The sequence below is a fragment of the Papilio xuthus genome, unplaced genomic scaffold, assembly GCF_000836235.2.
Source record: "Papilio xuthus unplaced genomic scaffold, Pxut_1.1 DF829758.1, whole genome shotgun sequence".
NCBI lineage: Eukaryota > Metazoa > Arthropoda > Insecta > Lepidoptera > Papilionidae > Papilio > Papilio xuthus.
The window spans coordinates 1,997,336-2,021,254 of NW_013528891.1; the positions used below are offsets into that span (position 1 = coordinate 1,997,336).

General features: G+C 34.6%; 2 protein-coding genes across 6 annotated transcripts in view; both read right to left on the bottom strand.

Annotated features, from left to right (window-relative positions):
* Nucleotides 1–1,483: 1,483 nt before the first annotated feature.
* Nucleotides 1,484–20,541, bottom strand: pds5 (cohesin associated factor B pds5). 2 transcript variants are annotated; one of them, XM_013326695.1, is made up of 19 exons: nucleotides 20,311–20,541; nucleotides 18,869–18,958; nucleotides 11,827–12,021; nucleotides 11,203–11,393; nucleotides 10,611–10,818; nucleotides 9,096–10,142; nucleotides 8,407–8,584; nucleotides 7,443–7,631; nucleotides 6,727–6,820; nucleotides 6,208–6,391; nucleotides 5,782–6,003; nucleotides 5,360–5,497; nucleotides 5,140–5,199; nucleotides 4,540–4,699; nucleotides 4,044–4,162; nucleotides 3,437–3,580; nucleotides 2,894–3,058; nucleotides 2,491–2,583; nucleotides 1,484–2,218 (listed from the first exon to the last, which is right to left on the bottom strand). In XM_013326695.1, exons 2-19 carry the CDS (start codon nucleotides 18,947–18,949, stop codon nucleotides 2,117–2,119), a joined length of 3,570 nt encoding a protein of 1,189 aa, XP_013182149.1. In that variant the 5' UTR covers nucleotides 18,950–18,958; nucleotides 20,311–20,541; the 3' UTR covers nucleotides 1,484–2,116. The 2 variants fall into 2 exon arrangements, with proteins under 2 accessions (XP_013182149.1, XP_013182157.1); XM_013326703.1 differs by lacking the exon at nucleotides 20,311–20,541 and adding an exon at nucleotides 20,196–20,304.
* An 876-nt stretch (nucleotides 20,542–21,417) lies between these two features.
* Nucleotides 21,418–23,919, bottom strand: part of LOC106126480 (clavesin-2-like) — a 59,901-nt gene continuing 57,399 nt past the window's right edge. For 3 of the 4 annotated variants that reach the window (XM_013324433.1, XM_013324352.1, XM_013324206.1), the window contains 4 exons: nucleotides 23,616–23,837; nucleotides 23,285–23,478; nucleotides 23,009–23,125; nucleotides 22,131–22,542 (listed from right to left, as the gene is read on the bottom strand). In XM_013324433.1, coding sequence (XP_013179887.1) covers nucleotides 22,300–22,542; nucleotides 23,009–23,125; nucleotides 23,285–23,478; nucleotides 23,616–23,837 — 776 coding nt within the window. In that variant the 3' untranslated portion in view covers nucleotides 22,131–22,299. 4 annotated transcript variants of the gene reach the window in all.

Genomic DNA, 23,919 nt, shown 5'->3' on the forward strand with positions numbered 1-23,919 from the left:
CATTACAAGTATTCCAACAGTGGAAATTCAATTATAGACATCAATAACTAACACCGACAATTATAATAAAAGTAAGGAACATAATTATTATTTAATACTTTATAAAATAACTTAGACCATTTTAAAGTTAAAATTTAAAACTTGACGCAATAAAATTGTCTTTGAAGTCCACTAGTTAAGTTAGTTTCATCTAACTTATATATATCTTGTAGAAAACGATTATTTCTTAGTATATTTGAATGCACATTTATATACATGTATTTAATTTCAGATTAATTTGAATTAAATCATTCAGCAAACTAAATTAAATAAAAAAAAACATAAAAAGATATTGGAATTTGTTAACATAGTTAATACCCATCAGAAAAATGTAAGAAAAAAACATTTTTTTTGTATTATTTTTGTGACTAAATGCTTGAACTATTATTGAAATTTTTATATAGATTGACATTATTATACACTGGCAATTTGTAGTTAAAATTTATCATTTATTTTGAATGTATCATCAAAATTGTTGAGAAATGTACATAAGCCGTATATACAAGTTTCCATTTACTTTATAAATGTTATATTTTACACGAAATTTTACTCCATGATAACTTTTAAACTTTTCAACAAAGTAACCATGGGTTTTTGAGACCAGTATCCCCATTAAAATATATTGCTATCTCTATATTTTCAAATAAACAGGGATGACAGTTTTATACAGAGATTTTTGTCTCAAAAACCAATCGTTAGATATCTTGTCAGATAACAAGCCATTTTCTAGATCGTTCCAGAAAAATGCAAATTATGATAGTTTTTACATCTATAGTAAAACTAGATCCGTCAGTTTTGTTATGTGACGGACATAATTTTTTGTATACATTAGTGTGTTACATGAATCGTATTTTCTCATAATTTTATATTTGTCATACTTCAGTTTTGTAGAAACAATGCTATTAATAATCATAGACAATTGTATTAACAATTCATATTTACAATGTATGGATAGTGTGACTTAACCATTGGCTGTGCCGAAGAATGCACTACATATAGTCATCCCTTTCATTCTGTTTTGAAAGACAGAGATAACAATATTTTTGTACAGGTCTTTTAAGAGTGGAAAGTTAATAGGTGTAACCGTGTTTCCACTATATTTTTATAGTCATAATGGACATTTACTCAAAATATTTCAGTTTTAACGGCAATATATTTATAAGATTTGCTTTAATAAAGATAACAGAGAATTTTGTGATTTTTATTACTACAGCTGCTACATTTATTGTTTAAAATTGTAGAATTGAAAAAAGTAATAAAGATGTCTAAAATATTAAACAGAAATAAATATCAAGGGATAGTAGTTTAGAAATGATTTGGGAAACTAAATAAATAGGAGGATATTAGCCGACTTTCAAAACATCTTTGCTGTTAGTAATTATAAACAAGGAAATGGTGAGGTAATCAGGTTATTGTAACTAAACTACGAAATAAAACACGCGAATCTTCACAAAATATATTACCGTTAACACAGACATAAGTGTAATAAAAATCTACGTCACGTCACAAGCAGGAGAGAGTATGGAGATAGGTGACACAAAATTTATATATTAAATAATAAAAACATGATTCGAAATTCAATGTCCTTCATTATAGCATAGTGTTACAGTTATTGACCAAATAGTGTCTCTTGCAACACAAATTGCAAAATATTTTTTTTTATTTTCACACATTTACTTAAATGATTACAAAATTTTGGCTAAATATTGAAATATTTTAATAGAAATTTCAAAATATCACTTGCACTATGCTATAATGAAAAGAATAAGATTTAAAACAAATTAATTAATTACCATTGTAATACACATTGTAACAACTAACACCATACTCTACCTGGTGACGTTCACCGAGAGATCACTGTGTACACACGGCGTTGAACCGGGTCACACTGCGTTACATGCCGTCGCACTGTGTTACACGACATCACACTGTGTTACACGACGTCACATAGCTTTACACAATATAACACCGTGTCACTGTTACACAACACACCGGGTCATATGACGTCACACCGCGTTACACTGTATCACACCGCGTCACACCACGTGTCGCACTGACAGTCTATACTGGTTGACGCTCAGTCGTTGAGCGCACGCTTGGGTTGCGGCTCATCAAGGTCGGTCTCCGGCGGGTGCTCCAGCCCCGGCAGCATTATCTGAGTGTCCGATGCCTCTGATGGCTGCAAGGAGAAAAAACATTATTTTATACCGATTTAACTAAATCGAAGAGCAGATTATAAGGTAAAATATCTCGGATCGCTAATATCACTCCCAGAGATCACCGAAAATATCAAGTGATAGTAGATTCTTTGGAGAGTTGGATTGAGTCCAGGTCCTGCTTATATAAAGCCCATACAACTAACTTTGACAACTGATGGTAAAAAAGACTTTTGTATTTAAAAATCTATTTAGTAATATTGTTCTATGACAGTACATTTGATAGAAATATTACCTCTACATCGTTGGTGTTCTCGCGGTCAGGCACGCCGCGGATGCGCTTCTTAGGCGCGCGCTCCACCGGCTGCACCACCTTCTTAGCCTGGAACTGGAACAATACACAACATTATAGCTAAATAATGTAACTATGGTTATGTTGAAACTTACCAGAATTTATAATATTTTTTTCTACACATACAGTTGAAAAAATATATTCTTTCTGCCAAATTCATTTTCTCCCATCTTTTCCTTATAAAAAATGGTAGAAAGGGGTAGAGGATTACTGATAGGCATCTGTCACACAACATTGCAGCACAGGATAACTCATTTCATGCCTGTCATCAGCATACACTTGTGTCTGTCGTCTGCATGTTTTGGCTAATACTGTTGTATATATAATTTCCGGACACCGTACATACCTGTAGTTCCGGCGGCAGGAATATGCGCGTATTGACAAAGAAGTCCGGCTGCGGAGTGAAGTACATAGTGGGTATGCGCGCGTCAGTGGGGAATTCACGCATCTCATAGTTTGTGGAGCGCGACCAGATCACCGACATCGCCAGGTCACATACCGCCCACAGTTTCTGGAATATACGGTCAGAATCAATGGAAATTAGGAATTAAAACAAACTTATATAAATAATTTTACATTTATAAGGCTGTTATCACAGACTAATAAAAGAAAGACATGTCAAGACAATAAATGACATTGTCAGCCAGTGAAATGTGTAAATAAAACTTCTCATTTCCGTTGAAATCAACTACTCTGTAACAAATGATTATTTGAAAAAATACTATAAAAATTTAAAATACTTAAATCTTCCAAATGGATGTTTAAAATCATGCATTTTGTAACATTTTACAAATAGCAAAAAAAAATCCGATTACTAATAACTAACTAATACCTTCTACTAAAATAATAGACAATATTTAAATTTTTACGGTAACATGTATGTACTAACAAAGTTGAATGCGTCATCGTTCTCATGTATGGCATCCTTGTGGTTCTTCATGCGCTCCACGAGGTTCTTGTAGAAGCCGTAGCAGTAGAAGTCGTTACGTGTTATCAGCGGCTCCAGGATGAACCACAGGCACTGCTTTATCACCTGCAACAAACATACAGACAAACGTTAGACTACGATCTGTCAAAAATCTTTAGATTTTTTTGTTTAAACACTTTGTTGAACTGCTTTATTAACCTCCTCTCGATTTAAGAGCCATGACATCACAATATGATAATAGTTTGTACAGTTACGGAAATCCGCGGTGTTCCACTTACTAAAAAGTATGTTATTCCTTGTAATGAGATAAACTCCACCTCTCCATATAAATATCTAATTAGGTAGCAGTAAGGTGCTGGACTGCATAATAATAAACCGCAATTAATAGTGTACCACTAACCGGGATTTTTTCGTACATTTTCGGGATTATATTGCTATTAATAAGCTGCGTCCTATTGTTGCGCGTCGTCGTTTCAAAGTATATAAAACGTGCAAACGACAGTAGCTTAAAGTGGAACACCGCCAAATTCATGATATATCAAATATTTTACAATATGAATAGTGTTACCTTGAGCTGTGCGATGTTGTCGTACGCGGTGAAGGTTGGATCATGCGCCAACACCGGCACCGCGAACACCAGCATGTAGTCCGGCAGGATGTGCGGCAGCTGGCTCACAGCGCGCTCCACTACATACATACATCCATACATTAACCTATTCCAGGGATATCAACCACACGACATAATATTTTGGACTGTTCACTGAACACAAAAATATATTTGATGGCACTTCCACCATCTGCTAGCTACATGCTTAATTAATTATTTCTTTAAAAAAATCGTACCAAAGTTGACATAGATGGATGGATGTTTGTTAGAAGGTATCTCCAGAATGACTGTTTAGATCTCGCTGAAATGTGTCATAGATGTAGAACATAGCTTGGAAAAACAAATAGGCTACTAAGTATTTATTTATCTCGAGCTGACTGAGTCGAGAGCGACAGCTAGTATACAAAAGTATCTGTAAGACACTAGTTGGTAGTAAGTAATGAGTAATGTAACGTACACTTGGTGCCGACAGTAATGTTGCGCACGTAGTCGCGGCGGCGCACGACGTCGGCCAGCATGTACTGGCGCACGAGACTGCGCACGCGCCGCTCCGGCTCGCGCCCCGCCAGCGCGTACATGCCCATGAAGTCCAGCGGCAGACATTTGTTGGGAATACCCTGCAATACATACATACATACATAAAGAATAATTTAAAATTTACACTTTAACCTAAGTAAATCCATTTGTCCTTGCTTGAATTTGAAATCTAGACTTTATCAGATTCAAGTAAACTGATTTTTATATTTCTGAATTATTATTTAAAAAACCTATGATGACATCTAATAACAATTTGCGGGGTTAGACAAAGTGCATTCTCTTCAAAGCGATTCCTTAGCGAATTGATGCGCGACAATCACGTGACTTATCGAAGGATATTATCATATTCATTTTTGAGGTTCGCTATGATATCGCTTTGAAGCGAATGCACTTAGTCTTACCTCCCTGATTAGAACACAAATGGAACGACTTCTTAAATATTGATGAAGACATCAAAGTTTAAGTTATAATGAAAAGAACATAAGGATAACTTATTGGTGTTATAAATTTATGACATTACCTTTGAAAGTCCTTTGTGAAGCTTCGCCGCGAATAATTCTCGAACTTGTGGCACTTCGTCCTGTCATACGATAAAATACGAATATTATAAAATTCAATTATTACATTAAATATTTATACATAATTTCAAAAAAGCCTTAATATTTGTAAATCTTCATTTTTATCGAGGTTTTTTTACCTTAAAATTTAATTAGTTATATGAAATCTATGTGAATACATACAATCATAAGATGTGAGAGGTTGTAGAACTGCTCCGCGGTGTACTGGTCACCGACTCCCTTCTGCTCGCAGATCTTCAGCATGGCCGCCCCGGCCGCCAGCCGCAAGTGAGCCATCTCCGCTTTTGATAGCTGATTTTGCTGGAAATATATTTAAATATAAAATTAAATCTAAAATAAATTAAAAATAATTTAATGTCATTTTTCCGATCTTTAATCAACAATTTAATAAGGGGTCGTACAGAAACAGAATATTTCCTTTCTTCCGACAAATTTACATTCCCTTCCCGTGCTTCCCTTATAAGAAAATGATGGGGAGGAAAAGGAGACTAAAATGTGGCCTTTGGAACGCTCACTCATCAGATTGTACTTGAATAGTCTTTAACTGGAGGAGTGAGAGATGAAGGTGATGGTGGTGATGTTACCTGCAGCAGGTCACCCTTGTGCACGATGAAGGCGTTGAGCATGCGGAAGGTCTTCTGTGCGGAGAGCTCGTCGCGCTTGAGGCCGAGCAGCCAGCGCGCCATGCACTTGAGCCCCTCCAGCTTGCAGCGCGTCTCCTCCGGCAGCTCCTCCTCCGCGCACCACTCGCCCTGCGGCGCGCCCGACCCGCCGCCGCCCTCGCGCACCAGCAGCTCCTTCACTATCTATAGTAACACAATCAGTATGTCTGTATGTAATATTGAAAATTTCATATTTTGTGATCATGATGTACTTGCGTTGCTGATAAAAAACACACTGGCCGTGGTTATTGAGATTAGCGTGCACAAAATCACAGACAAAATTTCTATTTAAACTTTTTTTTGTTTTTTCCGGTTCAAATCAGCCTGATGGTGGTGTTGAAGCCTCACCTTCCTGGAGACGATATTCTTGATGTGCACAGGGAAGGCATCAGGCAGGTTGTGTGCGAGGTGCCCCAGTGTCACGATGGCGGTGCGGTAGTGCTCCGAGTGCGGGCTGAGCGTGCCCCGCAGTGTCTCCAGCATCTCTGTGAAGATCTGTCCGCGCTGCTCCGGCACGTTCACGTACAGACATCTGCAATAACATTTGTTAACTAAAAACTTCGAAAAACAGATTGACACACAGCGGAACGAGTCGAATGAATCTTCAAAATCGGTATAATCGTGTACAAAAATTAATTTCAAAGTTTCAAAAACTAGCTGTATATAAAAAAAACGTAATTAGTAACCTATGTGTTCTTCCAGACTATGTTCTACATCTATACCAAATTTCAGCGAGATTCATATAGCCGTTGTCGAGATACCTTCAAACAAACATCCATCCATCCAAACAATCTCATTTTTAATATCAGTATCAAGTATGATAAGCAATATTTTTTTAAATCTTAAGTACGAATCTTATGAACATACCTGACAGCATTCTTGGCTTGTTTAGGTGTTCCTACTTCAGCATACGCTTTGCACAGATCTATCAGTTTCGGGAACAACGAGGGACACGCCTCAACTGGAAAATAACAGTACAAATATATTGTTACACGCCATATATATTTAAATTCTTTATTCACCTGGTCAGACTATAATGATAAACAATGTCTACAAGGGCGAAGGGCGAAAATGTATGGAAAAAAACGGAACACTTTTAGGATCACTTTGTTGTCAGTCCGTCTGGCTGTCAAGACTCTTTTTATATCTTAAAATGGCAAACGAACAAACGGTCACCTGATTTCGCCGAAATAGCGAAACCGCCGCTGCCTTTTGACATGCGCAATTTCAGACGCGTTTCCTACCTTTAATCGACGGAGGAGGGGACGCACAGATAGAGAATATTCCCCCTACTTATGCGTCCCCTTCGCTGTCAAATTTACTTCTTTCCCGTCCTTTTCTTACAAAGAGGACTAAACTTAGGTCTCCGGAATGCACACTCATCAGACGAGACGCGGAATTGCTTCCAATACACGCCTGACTTTTGTGTCGAAATTATATATAAAGAGTGAAGAAGAGAAGAGAATAGAAGAGTAGGTAATATAACTATTATTATAAAATGGGTAGGGAACATCCTGACGATCATATCATAATCTCCCTGTCTTTATGATCTTAATTATAAAAATCAATATAGCAGTACTAACTCAAAGGTCTATATTTCCCTAGGAAGGTGAGCGCGGCCAGGATGTGCGGGGCGACGGTCTCGTCATCCATCTCCAGCATGGAGGTGAGGCGGCGCAGGATGTCCTCGTGCAGGAAGTGCGCGGGGAACACGAATGACAACATCACTAGCAGCTTCAGACCACGTTCCGCCGCCTTCTTCAATTCAATACCTGGTAATATGATATTCATTATTAAACTAGCTGTTGCTTGTGACATCGGCAGTAAGGAATAAAAAAAATTAGCCTATGTTACTATCGCATACATAAGCTATATTCCAGTCTAAGTCCCGTTAAAATCTGTCCAGCCGTATCAGAGTTAACCAGGAATAAAGACTTGCAGACAGACAGATGAAAATTTTAACTTAGGTTTCCGTTTTGACTGTCTGTCTGTCCGCGTTTGTTCCTGGTAATCTCTACAACTGCTGGAGAGATATAGCTCGGATCTTTACCGGATGGTAACTTATGTTTGTAAGTGTAACTTAGGCTGTTTTTTTAATTCTAGTATACTACTTATTCTACTTAGTATAATTAGTTGTGAATATAAATTTAAATAAAGTAATTTTATTTTCATAGTAAAAACCTTTATACTGTAAATATTAAATCGTAATATAACTGACTAGCTGTCGCCCGCGACTCCGACCACGCAATTTAAAAAAAAACTATTGGTAGCAGCATAATGTTATATAGCATAAAGCCTTCCTCTATAAATGGACTATCCAACAAAAAAAAATTTCAAATCGGACCAATAGTTCCTGAGATTTGTGCATTTAAACAAACAAACTCTTCCGCTTTGTAATGTTTGTATAGATATTACAAAAGATATTGTATTATTTATTAGGTTATATGAGGAAAAGTAAACTAAAAATGTCTTGAATTTTAATGTTTAGTCAAACATAGCAACATTAATTTATATATATATATATATATAGATTATAATTAAACTAACCACATTCCTCGGCGATAGAAGTATCATTGCCTTTAACCGCACCCTCGACGTACTCCACCAGTATGAAGAGAGAGTCGTGGTCTATCATCACGGAACTGACTCGCTCCAGCAACATCTTCACCGTGTTGTAGTACAAGTTGGTCATCACCGGCTGACCCAGCTTCTTCAGCACGCTTGACTGGAATTATATTTATTTATTTACTAGCTGTCTCCTGCGACTCCGTCCGAGTGGAATTAAAAAAAATATCGTAATAAGTAGCCTATGTGTTATGCCAGAATATGTTCTACATGTGTACGAAAATTCATCAAAATCTGTTGAGCCGTTCCGGAGATACCTTCAAACATCTATCCATTCATCCAAAAGACAGGGATTTAAAAGGGCTTGATGGGATTGAGAGCGGTGGCTCAGTGATTAACACTTGTAATCTACTTATCCTGGGTTTTAATCCTGCTATGTACCAATGTGTTTTTTTATTTACATTTATCCAACTTTCTAATGGTGAAAGAAAACATTGTGATGCAACCTGCACATATCTGCAAAGATATATGTGAAATTAACCCGCACTGGGTCACTGTGGTTGACCATGATCTAGTCACCGACTTAGAATAGACTCCGGCTCTGGACGGACATTTGTAGTGATCTGATGATGATGATGATGAATTCTAAATTAATAAATGAAATAACTCACCGTTGTCTTAACGCAAACTTCACAGCTGACATTCGGATTCAATATTGTCTCCATACCCTGAAGTAATTCCGGAGCCTTTTTCATATGTTGTGAGAATTTATTTAGAAATTCTTGAGCTTTCACCGATTCAGGTAAGAATTTAGTACTTATATGAAGTACTTTAGCTATCATTTCCTTCTGAACAGTCGGAGTTGGTGGTTTCCTATGCAAATCTACCCATTCAGCAACAGTTCGACGAACTGCTAATTGATGTTTTTGTAATTCTATGAATGCTTTAGTTGCATTATCATCGACATTAGACATTAAATAGTATAGTTTTTTCATCCGTACAGGTGGAGGTAATGTGTACGGTACTAGAGACGTATTTAATAATCTTTCCACTAACAATCTATCTTCTAACGCAGTCATATAGTAACCATGAAGTATTTTATCTTTTATCCATTGCACCGCTTTCTCTGTAGCTGGAGGTACACTGCTCTCTGTTAGAAATTTCTTATAAATCATAGCTAATCCAGACATAGCTTCTTTTCTTATCTTAAATTTCTTATCCAATGTACGTTCTCTGACAAAATGCAATAGATCCTCAGATTCGGCGACAGCTTGGAAATCTTTTTGTGCAGTCGCAATTATCGCCATAACGACTTCATAACGTACTTGTTCATGAGCGTCGTGTTGCCTCATTTTTAACGTATCCGTTATATCTTTTCTCAAATCAGGATGATGTACTAAGAAATGCATACAATATTGAACGCATTTGATTCTCACTGGTACGGCTATATCATTGAAACGACCTAAAAATGCCCTCCATAATGCTGGATATTGTTTCGCAAGTTCTGACCCGGGTTCGGAGAACATACGAGCGAGTAATGCGACCGCACTCAGCCTCTCTTGGAACTGAGCGGATTTAAGTTTGCACTCCAACTGTGGCAACACTGACAGCAGTAGAGAAGGGCAACACTGGTACAGTTCATATATTAGCTCAAATACTTTTGAAAACATAAGTAAGCTTTTATCTTCTTTTCCCAATATGAGGACGTGATTAAAGAACTGAAAGAAAAAAATACAATGTTACTGAAAAAAATTAATGGTATATAGTCGATACTGGATAAGCGAGAAACTCAGGTAACACTGAAACCTCCCTTAAGCGAGAAAGTCGGGTGAGAGAAACCTCCTTAAGCGAGAAACTCGGGTAAGAAAGAAACCTTCATAAGCGAGAAGCTCAGGTAAGAGATACTTCTATAAGCGAGAATATCGCGGTACCTTCACTAGCTTATCCAGATTCGCCTATATTCTTATATAAAGTCAAAATCTATAACAAAATCCAACAGCTCGGCAATTCATAATAATGGAAATCCTTTGAAACTAATATTATTTTAAGGTTTTTGTGACATTTAAACAAAGTCTATGGTTTTCGTGATCTAAACCATAGACTTCTGCTTTTTATGTCTTTTAATATCTTTCATGGAATCATTACATCAATAAAATCTTATAAGTCAATGTAGAGTCGTAACTTACCGTCTGTATAAAAGGTTCGAGTGTCTCACTGGTCTTGACGATGAGATCCTTGGCGAGAGAGTATGCGTGTTTGTGATCCCTCTTGTTGGGCTCCACGAGGTTCATCAGGATCACGTTGAGCAGCTCGTTGGAGACCACATCTGACTCCGTGATAAGAGGACACAGGACATCCAACATGAATGATTTCACTTTTGTTGAATGTTCCGTACTGTAGGTGATAAATTTTAATTATTCATTGGCGAGAATCTGTCATTTTTTTTGTAGGAAAGACCAATACTAAAATCTTTCAGTCCTGCGGTTAAAGGAATTGATGTAATTCAATCTTACTAATATTATAAATGCGAATCTTTGAATGGACAGCTGGATGGATGCAACAGCTGCATGGATCTCGTTGAAATTTGTATAGATGTAGAACATAAACAGGAAGAACACAAAGGCTACTTATTAGGTCAACGGCGACAACTAGTCGTCTTATATATTCAACGAAACACGCTATATAAAACAACGAAAAATTACAAAGATTTTGAAGACATCAGATTTTCAAGAGATATAACCCTTTCTGCTGAATCGGTTGATTTGTAAATCCACTCACTTGACAATCTTGAACATGAGAGAGAAGAGTGCGCAGAATATTTCCTGGCAGTCTTCAAGTTCAAAGCACATGTTGAATGACTTGACATATGCGAGGTTTTCTAGTAAATAGAAGTATCGCTTGAACGCTGGGTCCTTTGGATCCCGTAATCCTTGCAGCTGGTTTATCAGGAACAGGAATATTGTTTTCACCTAAGAAAAAAAAACATTTCAACTTGTTGAAAATGTTTGAGTTATTTCGTTAATTTAACGAAATCATGGGGGTTTAGATAAAGTGCATTCGCGTCGAAGCGATTCCACAACGAAATTCAAAAATGTATAGAACTGCCGCGCGACAATCACGTGACTTATCGAAAATTATTGTCACTTCTATACATTTTTGAAGTTCACTATGGAATCGCCTCGAGGCGAATGCAATTTATCTTACTCCGAAGCGCTTGCTTGTTAGCCATCTTTTTCTATTAAAAAGGTTTTTTTTATTAATTCGGAACAATATATCAATAGCAATCGGATGCCAGATAGACCGATGACTTTACGAAGATGGCGCGAAAGGCTGGATGGCGAACCGCAAAGAAGACATTGGTGAAGGTATGTGGTCAGCTTTGACACAGGCTGGGTTACCCACCTGTTCCTGATCTTTATACGGTGCTTCTGGAGCGTACACTCTCAGCACATCAGCGATGCAACATGCTATCAGCAGCTGGACGTCGCGCGAGGGGTGCGTGAGGAAGAACTCGTCAGCCAGGTGTATCGCCAGCGGTATGTACTGCTGGTACATGCCCTCATCTTGACCAAGACCTTGGAGAGTGTGAGCCAACGCCTGTAATAAATTGGTTATGTTAACACATATAATTTGACTACGATTTGGTAGACTTGCGTCGGCAGTGAAAGTGTTAAATAACAGAGTAATTGTAATAAAATTACTGAATTGAGTCCACAACTGTACATAATAATTTTATGACATATTCCACATAACTAGTTTTGTAAAAAAAAAAACAATAAATACGAACATTTATAATCTGTCCACATTCCATGTGACGAATACGAATCGAATGAGTTTTTTTTCAATGTCATACAAACGGTTTAGGTTTCAAGTAGGGTTGCCACATTTACGGGAATGCGAGGTGCATATTAGGGTCATTAGTTTTTTGATATCTTCTGGTCAGAATTGGTTGATTGGAAACACTTTAATGGTCGTCGCTTTTAGAATATTTATTGAAAGTTGGCGACCTTAACAATAAGTGGTTATACCAAAAAATACATACAAATAAAAGCACAACCTTATTTCGTAATATTGATAACGAATAAATTATGTAAAGGCAAGTTAAACAGATTAACAGTACATTTGTACATTCAATAAAGAGGTCACAGGAAATAGGTCGCATCAATGTTTCGGTATTCATTGCGCACGTATCAAAATGTAACGTAGGAGACTAATGAATAATTTGTTTATTTTATAGAAAACGTATCAAACAAGCGAATCGGTTATAACAACGTCATTACTATTCAGTCGCATTAACCGGTAGTTAGAAGATTCCGATTGCTTTCTTTAGATTCGGGATTTTATGCAATGAATTATTTATGTATCTATGTCATATGTTTTGCAACTGAGACGAACAGTAAAACATCTTTGTTTTTAAATTTTACTACAATAACTACAAACAATAATCTTACTAATATTATAAATGCTACTGTTTGTATGGATGGATTATCTTCAAAACGGATCTTGATAAAAATTTGATTAAATTTTTAATACCACGCGGACGAAGTCGCGAGCGACAGCTAGTATGATTATAACTCAAAAAGTGAACAATTTCAAATATTTATTACTCCCTCTAACAATATAAACAAACGTAGCTTGCTAAAAAAACGACTACTACACTTTTATATTTCATCAAAAAGTATTTTTAGATATGTAATTACATAACATAGATAGCTAACGGTATTGTAAATAATCAATTTGTTATATTTTACACATAAGAAAACATGATATACCGTTTGCAGATCAACGAACCGGAGAGTAAATTATCGCTAAACATGTGGCATAGTAACACGCTATTTATAGCAGTTATCGTTGAAACGTTAATAATAACGTAAACTAGTTGATTCCTACTAAGTCAAGGCCCGTTATAATTAACATATTCAAATACAAATCAAATTAATTAATAAAAAAAAACTTCTTTTTTTCTGTTGTAATTTGAATATTGCGTTTGTTTTTGGTAGTCAGTGACTCGATTGTAAAAAAAACCGGTACGATATAAAAAAAATATGTTCAACATTTTCCGTCTTTTATTGATAAAATCAATACGAATATTAATTAAATGACCCGTGCCTTAATTTCGAACAGTATGGATGTTACGAGACAATTAATTCAATTTTATAGTAATTTAATTAGATTTTGCCCGCGAATCCATTCGTTCGGAATTGAAAAGGTAAGAATGTGTTCTTCCAGACTATCATCGATATCCATAAAGTAGTTCTGGAGATATCTTCTGACATATATCCATCCATCTAAACTTGCGCATTTATATTAGTAAGATAGTAAGATAATAAAATTTTCAGCCAAACACAACACAGTCTGAAAGAAATCGTTGAATAGATTAAAAAAAAAACTTTTTTTTTAAATTTATCTATTCAGTTATATCAATATTGAAGAATAAAACGTATTTATTTGCCCTTTAATTGAATTCTTTTTACTCTCAGTCGTACAGAGTTGAAAATCGATAGAGACGTCTAGGGTACAAGGGGTCGTGGGTGGGGCTGTTCAGCCAGTGTAGGGCGTCGGTTCTTTGTGGGTTGTGGTTCCGAGAAAGAGGGGTTACATCGGAATTTTCAGCTTTATTAATATGTGTAGAGAACGAATTTATAATGATACATTTTACGACAATAAATCTTTGTGATTGAATATTTAATTTGAATAATCTTTAATTTACTAAATGATAATAACAATTTTAACGAGTTTTAAAATCGCTTTGTTCTCCCTTAAGAACTAAAATAAATATTTATTTCCCTATTCAGACTGATTTATAAAATTAACCTAGATTTAGCTTTTAAAGCTATATACTAACCTAATACAATATTTATAGCTACAATATGATAATACGCAAATCATTTGGCCTCAAATAACATTACTTACAAATATTATAAATGCAAATATATGTATAGATGGATGGATGTTTGTTAGTAGGTATCTCCAGAACGTATGCATAGATCTCACTGGAAGAACACATAGGCTAATTACCTTTTTTTAATTCCGCGTGGACGAAGCCACAAGCCACAAATAGTACATAAGTAACGCATAAGACATTGCCGATTCTTGGAATGTTTAACAAAATAATACTTACATTTGTCAAAACTATAAACAAGACGTACATAATATTAATGCCTTTACCAAAGAAAGAGTTGGCAAAAGTACTAGAAAATTAATAAATTACACAAGAATTAGTGCCAAAAATACTTTCATGGAACATGTGACTGACAGATTTTAAAAATAACTAGAAGTGGGTGTAGTTGTTTTTTTTTAATATTAGATAACAACCGAGTAAGTGGCCTCATAAATTTGCCAACATAGCGAAGTGATCGCTACCCATAGACAACTGCAATTTCAGATGAGTTGCCCACCTTTAATCGACTTAAAGGAGTCAGAGAAAATATTTCCCCTTACTAGGCGTCCCCTCCTCCGACAAATTCAGAGGAAGAAAAGAGAATGTGGACTAAAATTTGCTGGCTCTACCACTGTTAAAGTTATGTTTAAATCAAAAAAAGTTTTACCATGAGTTTCCATTGACAAAACATGTGTAGAAAACATGTTATCGCTATTTATAATGAGTTTGAATAAGAAGGCAATATGTTTTATACATGTTACATTAAGCAAGTTTTGAATCTATTCAGACGTACTTTAACAAAATTAATATATCAAAAGAGTATATGAAACCTTGACACGATCAAATATTCACTATTCCTGCCTACCCCAATAGGTCACGTACATTATTAATATGAGGATCCACTGTCCGCGGACCTGGGCGCTTCACCTTGACACAAACGTTTCGCAACTTGTATTGCAGAAATCAATACCGCCTAGATAACGACAAAGAGAAATAATATTACCTTTTTTATATCTTACTAATAATATAAAATAGCTGTCGCCCGCGACACCGTCCGTGTGGATATATAAAAAACTTAATATACAGATAAGTTAAATAAAAAGCAGCTCTTCAAGGCATAAATTCGAAAAAATAATAATAAATAGTATCTAATCCCATGTCCTCCTGGCTCTAAGCTACCTCCTCACCAATTTTCAGGCATATCGGTAAAGCCGTTCTTGAGTTATAAATAGTGTAACTAACACGACTTTCTTTTATATATATATAGAAGATGCGAATGTTTGGATATTTGGACGTTTATAAGAAGTTAACTCCAGAACGACTGAACGGATCTCTATATAGAAAGTACATAAATACTAGCCGTGTGTTTCTGCGACCAAAATCCCCATTTAAAACATATTGTTATGTTTATTTTGTCAAAGAAAATGACAGAGACGATATGTTTCATACAGATATTTTGATCACAGAAACCAATAACAAAGCAAAAAAACTTAACAGGCAGACGGACGGCAGTGTCAGGGTTCGGTTGTTTTTCTTCGAGGTACAGAACCCTAAAAAAGGATACGAACCCAGTCTGAAGTATCATAGTCGGTTTCTACTAAACACTACGCTATAGGCTTATTAATTTTCCTGATTTAATCTTATTCGATGGAAAGCTCTCTAGAGTAATAAAATTTAATTAAAACTTGATTTTCTATCAAAACATATAGATAAGAATGCATATATAAATTTCTATAGACAATGCATTTACGAGCGGTCAACCGCAAACATAATAAATTATCGATTGACCGCATACGAAGACGTGGTATGTCACCGTCAGATTGTAAACATCGTTAGTTTATAATCTGACATCCTACATACATCGTTAGCTCACTATACGTCCCCACTGAGAGGCTCGAAGCTTACCCTAAGTTAGGGGTGACTAAGTCATCCACGCTGGCTCAGTGAAGGTTGACTTCACTGAGCCAGCGTGCTGCAGCTTCACATATCTTTGAATCTCTCAGATATGTGCATCATGATTTTTTTTTCATCGACATCCTACATTCCATTTAAAACATAATTTTATACATTACTACAATATTATGCTTAAGTAACCTAAGTTATAAGTTTAACATCCATAAAATATCAGTTTACAGTTTAACTAATTATAAAAAATCGTCATATTACAATAAATATACTTACGAATCGCGAACAAATCATTCATTTAATTCGCCACAACACATATCTAGTAAGAATATAAATTGGCCATGTTAACAATTTAACAGCAACCTATAGAGAAAGATGTTATTATTGTTTCTTGTTTGTATGTATTAACAGTACTGTACTTAATCAATTCAATCAGATGTAAATTAATGCAATGGCTTCAATTTTACATGATTAAAATGAAGTCTTAGGAATTAGTTTTATCAGAATCAAAGACAACCAGTGATTCCAAAAGTGGTCTAGACCATTTTCTAGAAAATGGTCTAATGGACTATGGAAGACACAGCAGATTAGAGTAATGTAGTCGAGAGTTCATAAAATGAAACATAGCTACAGGGGGTTCATCAAACATAGTTCAATTTTATGTATATTTGCTGCTAATATTATATCTTTAAATTTTTCATACTAATCACATACATAGAATCATACTGTGTATATCCATTGTCAAAATAATTGTATAAACATACTGTTGCCTTATTCTCTATTAAAAAGTAGAGACTGCAAAAAATCTGATGTGTTTCGACAACATAATTTTAAAGATTAACCATTGGTTGCCGAGATCAAAATCCCCGTTTAAAACATATTGTTATCTCTGTTTTGTCAAAGATAAAGACAGGGATACATATATTTTATACAGAGATTTTGGTCTCACAAACCAAACGGATAGTTAAGTTTAGTAAACTAACTATAACATGCTTTATGTTATACTGGCTGGCATATCAAACACAGTCCGCATGGAATTAAAAAAATCAATTCCAGATAATAACCACCTGTGCATTCTTCTAGATTTTTCTACAATATCAAATTCCACTCCAATCCATGCAGCCCTTCTAACAAACATCCATACATCCAAATGTTGCATATATAATATTAGTTAAAAATAAGAATGTAAAATATTTTAACCGAGATATAAAGAAAGTTTAAAAAAGACATAATAACATTTAATCTAATAGAGCCGAGTGATTACATTATGTGTTGAACTTCAAAAGGCTTCACTGACTACAATTATAAAAACATATTGTCAATTTAAATGTTTACATTGCTGAAACATTGTATATAAACATATTGTCATCCCCTTCATTCTCCTTAGAAATAACTGAGAAAATAATAAATTTTCTATTTGAAAAACTGATTTTAAAGTAAAGTTGTGTTTAAAACACATTCTTTCTAATCTAAACAAACAATTATTACATGTAGACTAGCGGACCCGACAGGCGTTGTCCTGTCTACACGTCTTTAATTTGAATAAATTAATATGAAGTTAATATTTGATGAAAATTGTAAATCTAAACCATTCCCAGATCCCCTTGAACACACACAAAAAATTTCATCAAAATCGGTCCAGTCGTTTGAGAGAAGTTCAGTGACATACACACTCACAGAAGAATTATATATATAAAGATTAAAGTTGTGCAGTCGAACCTGGATAAGAGAGTCCAAGGGACCACATTACTTTTCTCGCTTATAGAAGTTTCTCTCTAACCAGAGTTTCTCACTGACAGGTTGCCTGTCATGACTGGACAAAGACTCTCGCTTACCCAGGTTCGACTGTATATAAAAATATCAAATATAACTTATTACTTAATATTCATGAATGATTGTTATTACATTACTTTACGATGCCCGAACTTAACTTTGAAATTGTCATATAGATTGTGTACACATATTGAAGAATAAATTTTTCTTACAGCATATTTTACTCTTTGTTTTAATTTGCATCACCATTTTTGTCCATTGAGCAACATTACGAAATTACATTTGCAATTTATACTGTAGTTATGTACAGGTATTGATGTATATATTATACTTATATGCTTTTTATCTTGAAAGAGGACACCGACTTAATTGTGTGCAACAGTTAGTTAAAAAGTACCTTCTTTACTCTGTGATGCACATTGCTATCCCTTACATACTCTTTGTAAAAACAGAGCAGCAACATAAGTGTTACCACACTCAAAACAAACAGTTTAAAACATCTACAACTACCACAGTCTTTAATGCTTACTCAAGCAGATATTTGGTGTATCATATTAAATCTATACTCTGAGTGCTGGACTACCCTTAAGGGAAACCTTTATGTGTAGAATTCAGTACTCTTTTTTCTTTACATTGAATAAACACTAGACCACAATCCCACCTGATGTTAAGTGATGATGTGGTCGAAAGATGGTATGCGCTAGCTTAGTATATGCCTATTCACACTACTCTACAAGGCTTCCACATGATACTTGAAGGGAAAAAATGACATCGGCAACTTGTTCCAATGTATTGCAGAATACACAAGGAACAATGTTTCAAATAAATGTATGGTATTTATAACAAATAGATAGATTTATATTGTTATGATGATATAAAACTTACCTTTAGCCTTCGAACCAGTTCATCAGGGCCTAGGTCATCGGTGATGGGGCGGCAGCCTTGCGGGTACACTATTTCCGCCATGCTGCCAATCTGTATGTTAAAAATGTGTTAATTTTAGTATATTTACTACTTAAAGTTAATAACAATAATCCAAAGCTTGACCTGAAGTCGGTTTTCTTTTATTTATCAGCTACATCTGTGTCATGTGCTATGTAAAAAGGTAGACAGATTGTATAGTACTACATAAGGTATTAGTTATTTTATATACCAAAGCTTTATGTTTCTACTATAACATAAAAAGAATAATATGTTTCATCTTAACTATAGTTATAAGTACATAAACAATAGAATTTATATTGACCCATACAAGGGTTACATCTCAAAGATGTAACTCCTTTCATTGGACAGGTATATGACAGGGACAGTATCAATTCCATTTATTTAAAGTGAGCAAAGCATTTTTTATTTATTTGTTTTTTTTTAGTTCATTAATTATTAAAAAATATGTTAATAATAATGTTAAGTGTAATGATTAGTAATAAAATTATCAGTCCTGATGTAAACAAGCAAGTAATTCTGAAAAGACAAATTTGTTAAATTTCACAAATATGTTAATTTTTAACAAAAAAGGCAAATTTTCATCATAAACATAATAATTAAGATGGGATAAGACAATTTACAAAATAGTCAAATTGCAAAAAATCTGCCAAGTAATAGACAATTCAGAATTTTTCTTTGACCTAAATATCATAATGAATATTTTTGTCTAACTTCACCAAACAAGCAGAACAGTTTTTCAAAAAACACTAGTATTAATTTATGGGATCTTGAAAATATACTACAATTGTATTGTTTTCATTTCAAACCATTCATCATTTAACAATAAGACATTCCAAGAAGAAAACTTTCATACTGGCAGCATATTAAAAATGTACTAAAATGGCAATAAAAATGGGTCAAATATCAACAATGATGCCAATTATATTTCACATTTGTAGCACAAAAAGGATGATTTATGCGAAAAAAAACTCACGTTTCTATATATTCTGTATACAATAACTTATGAAAAAACGCAACGCCACAACATCCTGTAAAGATGTTACCAACGTCGTCACCTGGCACAGTACCTTATGCTAACACAAATCATCACATATAATCAAACTATAGCCATATTATACATCGCTTTAACGAAAAGAATAAGCCAAAAGATATATCTCCCCTACACATCACATTGTTTTGATAATCAAATATGTGATTGTGATTCTTTCCACCATCATTCAACCACAATCCGTAACTGTCGTATAAATTCACCATCACACAAACATACCTTATGTTTTAATATTCCCGAGTCTATATTCTCTAAAATGTTATCAAAATACACAGTAACAATACACCAATGACACAATTAAGAAGATGATACCGATAATAGCCAAAATACGTACAAGAACTCATAGACGTGGGCCTGTGTTCCCGATGTTTACAAAATTACAACAACCGCTGTACAACAACTTTACAATCACATCAACGACATGTCCAACTCATAAATGTTTCACAGAGAAACAAATCATAAGGATAAATTACTGTTTTAATCTAAATACATAGAAAACGATGTTAAAATTTTTTATCAATCGGTGGACGCCAAACTGCGGGAAAAACTACAGCGAAGTTAGCCGATTTTGACGTTGAAAATCAAGGTTAGTCATTAGTCTATGGTTATCGTTCAGAAATCATAAATTGTTTGACTTTGTTATTTTCAAATTCTTTTAAAGCTTTTCTTTTAAAAATTGCAAATGTATTTTAACGTTAAATAGAATTTTCGTCCGTTTTTCGTAAATAATTAAGGGAAATTAACAACAATGCTACTAGGTGAGTTAACAAGGTATAGATAAAATGGGGTGACCATTCTATTCTTTCTGTGTCTTACCTTTTTTCTCATCGGGAAAACCATGTTTGAAACAGTATCAGCAGAAAGTGCTTCATCATGGTCGTTATCCAAGCATATCCAGACAAGGATAAAGAGAAAGTCCGGCGATAGAAAATGAGATAACGAAAAAATATGATAAAATAGCCAGAGTATTAACACAGTACTATAACGATCTTGTAACTATTTGAACATTGACTGGGGATGCTAGTGGGCTGTCATATTAAGTTTAACTTATTACCAGGTCAGATAGCTTTCTCGGTCTATACTTGACCTCTCCCTTCTTGATTAAATTAATTTGAATTGAATGAAATAAATTTTAGTGCTCTGTCACCATTAGACGGTAGACCTTGACCAAATCATCTTTTTGATACTTACACACGTGGACGTGTTATATTCGATCAAACTGCGACTATTCCAACAGCTTATTCCAAATAATGGAGGACCTGATTAAGTTACATAAGGAAGTATTTTGAAATAAACCCCCACAATCAAGTCAATTTACTATTATTACTATGCAAGGCTTTCGATAACTTTCTTACTTCAGGATCACAAAATTAAACATAAGAAAAAATGCAGCATACATTGATGGGGGATAACATTGCGTGTTGTAATGAAAACTAGAAAACCTAATTATAAAACATTTATTATTTAAAACAGAAGTCAGCGCTTTTCCCATAAGTAGTAAAGATCTTATAAAATAAAAGAATTAATATTATAGACACAAATGAAGCAGCAGTCAGGTTGTCAAGTCGGCAAATTGATAAATGCCTAACATTATTCTAAGTAAAATTATTATTATAACCACTGTCAGTGGACAATGAAGATTTTAACCAGATTTAATGGTAACGTGACTCCACCGACGGCTGCCTTTAGCTAACTAGTTACTAAAAAAAAACCACGGATATTTTTCTTAAAATGAAAATATTTAACCATAACCTTCCTGCATTTGAACGATGTTATGCAAATGATCTTTAATGCCATACTGTCAAGAGCTTAACATAATCTTTCAAATTGCTTTTTATGTGGGTAAAAATACTTCTTGGTTATAAAATACATTATGCCAGTAAACCAGACGTATTGGCTAACCTACTAATTGCTGTAGCTGGTCGTAGCCATGTTTTGACAGATGTCATTTATTTTATACGTTGGCAACATTTGAAACGCATTGTCAAGAGAAAATGATTGATGATAATAAAACTTGAGATCTCTAAGTAAAATTAAGGAATGTTTCGTGCAATATAAATCATCTTTATACAAATTAAGGAAATTTTCCATTTTGACTTTTGAAATTTACTTCTTTTTTTGTGAGAAAATTAAATCTATTTTATTAATTTTTTAGGCTTATAACTAACCAGTAATTCTAAAATATTATATAGTTTTACTAATGTATCAAAATCTCTGTTTTGTTTTTTTTTTATTATAATTAAAGAGAATTACTTAGTATATATAAAAAATCACATCTGTTCTGTTATGTGTGTGTATTACATAACACACATACAAAAAAAAATCAATCGAGTTCCAATTTCCGGAACGATCCGGCGGTCGAATGTATATCTTGGGTTAGATCATTTTTCTCCAAAGCGTACAAATCGACGCACATTTCGTCCAAAGCAAGCAATTCCTCTCTACGCTTAAGCAGGTTCCTCTTGAGTTCTTCTACCATGTCCCTCAGAGGCACAGTACCCCCGTATTCTTTGGGCAAGATTGATGGATCCACGTGTTTTGTTAAATCTTCCGATGTACGATGGAACTGGAAAATATTTAAAAAAATAACTTCATAAATACATATGAAAGAAAACATTATAATATCTTAAGTGATCCATGTTGTATGTAGCCATTTTGTTACAATTATAAAAGACTAGCTGTCGCCCACGACTCCGTCCACGCGGAATTAAAAAAACTTAATTAGTAGCCTATGTGTCTTCCAAATTACTAGTTCTACATCTATGCCAAATTTCAACGAGATGCATGTAGCCGTTCTTAAGATACCTTCTAACAAACATCCATCTATCCATCCTTCCAAACATTCGCATTTATAATATTAGTAAGATTTTCATATTCCATCATAATTATAAACGATATATTAATTTAATGGAAATATGAGTGGAAAAAACACGCTGTATGTATATTTCGATTAGGTAATACGGCTCTTTTGTTGGGTATATCTATGTCTATATATAGCCTGATATAATATTAAGATTAATAGAATATATTACCATAACACGATCCTTCAATTTGTCACTCAGCAAGGATACAGCGAATTCGAAAAATCTTACTCCATAATGTGGGATGTTCACAAAATGTGTGCATTTGTGGCGCATTGGAGTAGAATTCTGTAATTAAATGCATTTATAATTAACTCAATATTAATATCGTTATTGTACAATTTTATAAAATATAAAATTTAATCTCAAAATATACAAGTTCACCAAATATACACTTAGAGCGAAAAATATACAAGTAAAGCAAAAAAAATACATTTAGAGTCATACTTGTATACAATTGAGCATGATGCGGACATCTGTGAGTGACCAGAGGCTGACGTGCGGCATCTGCATGCCGGCCTCGTCGTTGACGTGCATGTATCCGAGCAGCTGCGAACGCGGCTCGTCGAGGAGAAGTTCCACGATCATTGAATGAACGCGCGCCATCACGCAGCTATCGTACAAATGCGGGTCGAAACGACCTGTATAGAAATACATCAGTCTAAAAGATTATATTCTTCTAGGAAATTTAAAACAGCTAGACCAAAAAAAAATCAAACGCCATTCAGAAATCATTCGTTAAACATTTTAATTTCTTTATTATATGTCTTTAACTTACCCATACATGACAGTACGACTCTTCTTCCTTCAGCGTCTCTTTTAGGTAGAGGCACCAAGTACCCTGCGTCAATAACTGCTGCAACCTTAGGGTCCAAGGGGTCGAGCTTTTGGAACCAATTGGGATACATTTGACGAATCGTTAAATACCGCTCCAGCATAGAACAAGCTTGCGGTATCGAATATTTCTTTGTGCGTAAGAATCGTAGAAGGAAAGGTGCATCTGAAATGTATAAGATATTCTTATAAAAGTATTCAGCATTTTGTAACTAAGGCTTTTTAGTCTAGGTCTCATATACATTCGA

Coding starts and splice junctions, on each gene's coding strand:
- pds5 (XM_013326695.1), bottom strand. CDS start 18,949: ATGGCGGAAATAGTGTACCCGCAAGGCTGCCGCCCCATCACCGATGAC. Junction 10,819..11,202: donor CTCATGTTCAAGATTGTCAA/GTGAGTGGATTT, acceptor TATCACCTACAG/TACGGAACATTCAACAAAAG. Junction 4,700..5,139: donor TTCACAAAGGACTTTCAAAG/GTAATGTCATAA, acceptor TATGTATTGCAG/GGTATTCCCAACAAATGTCT.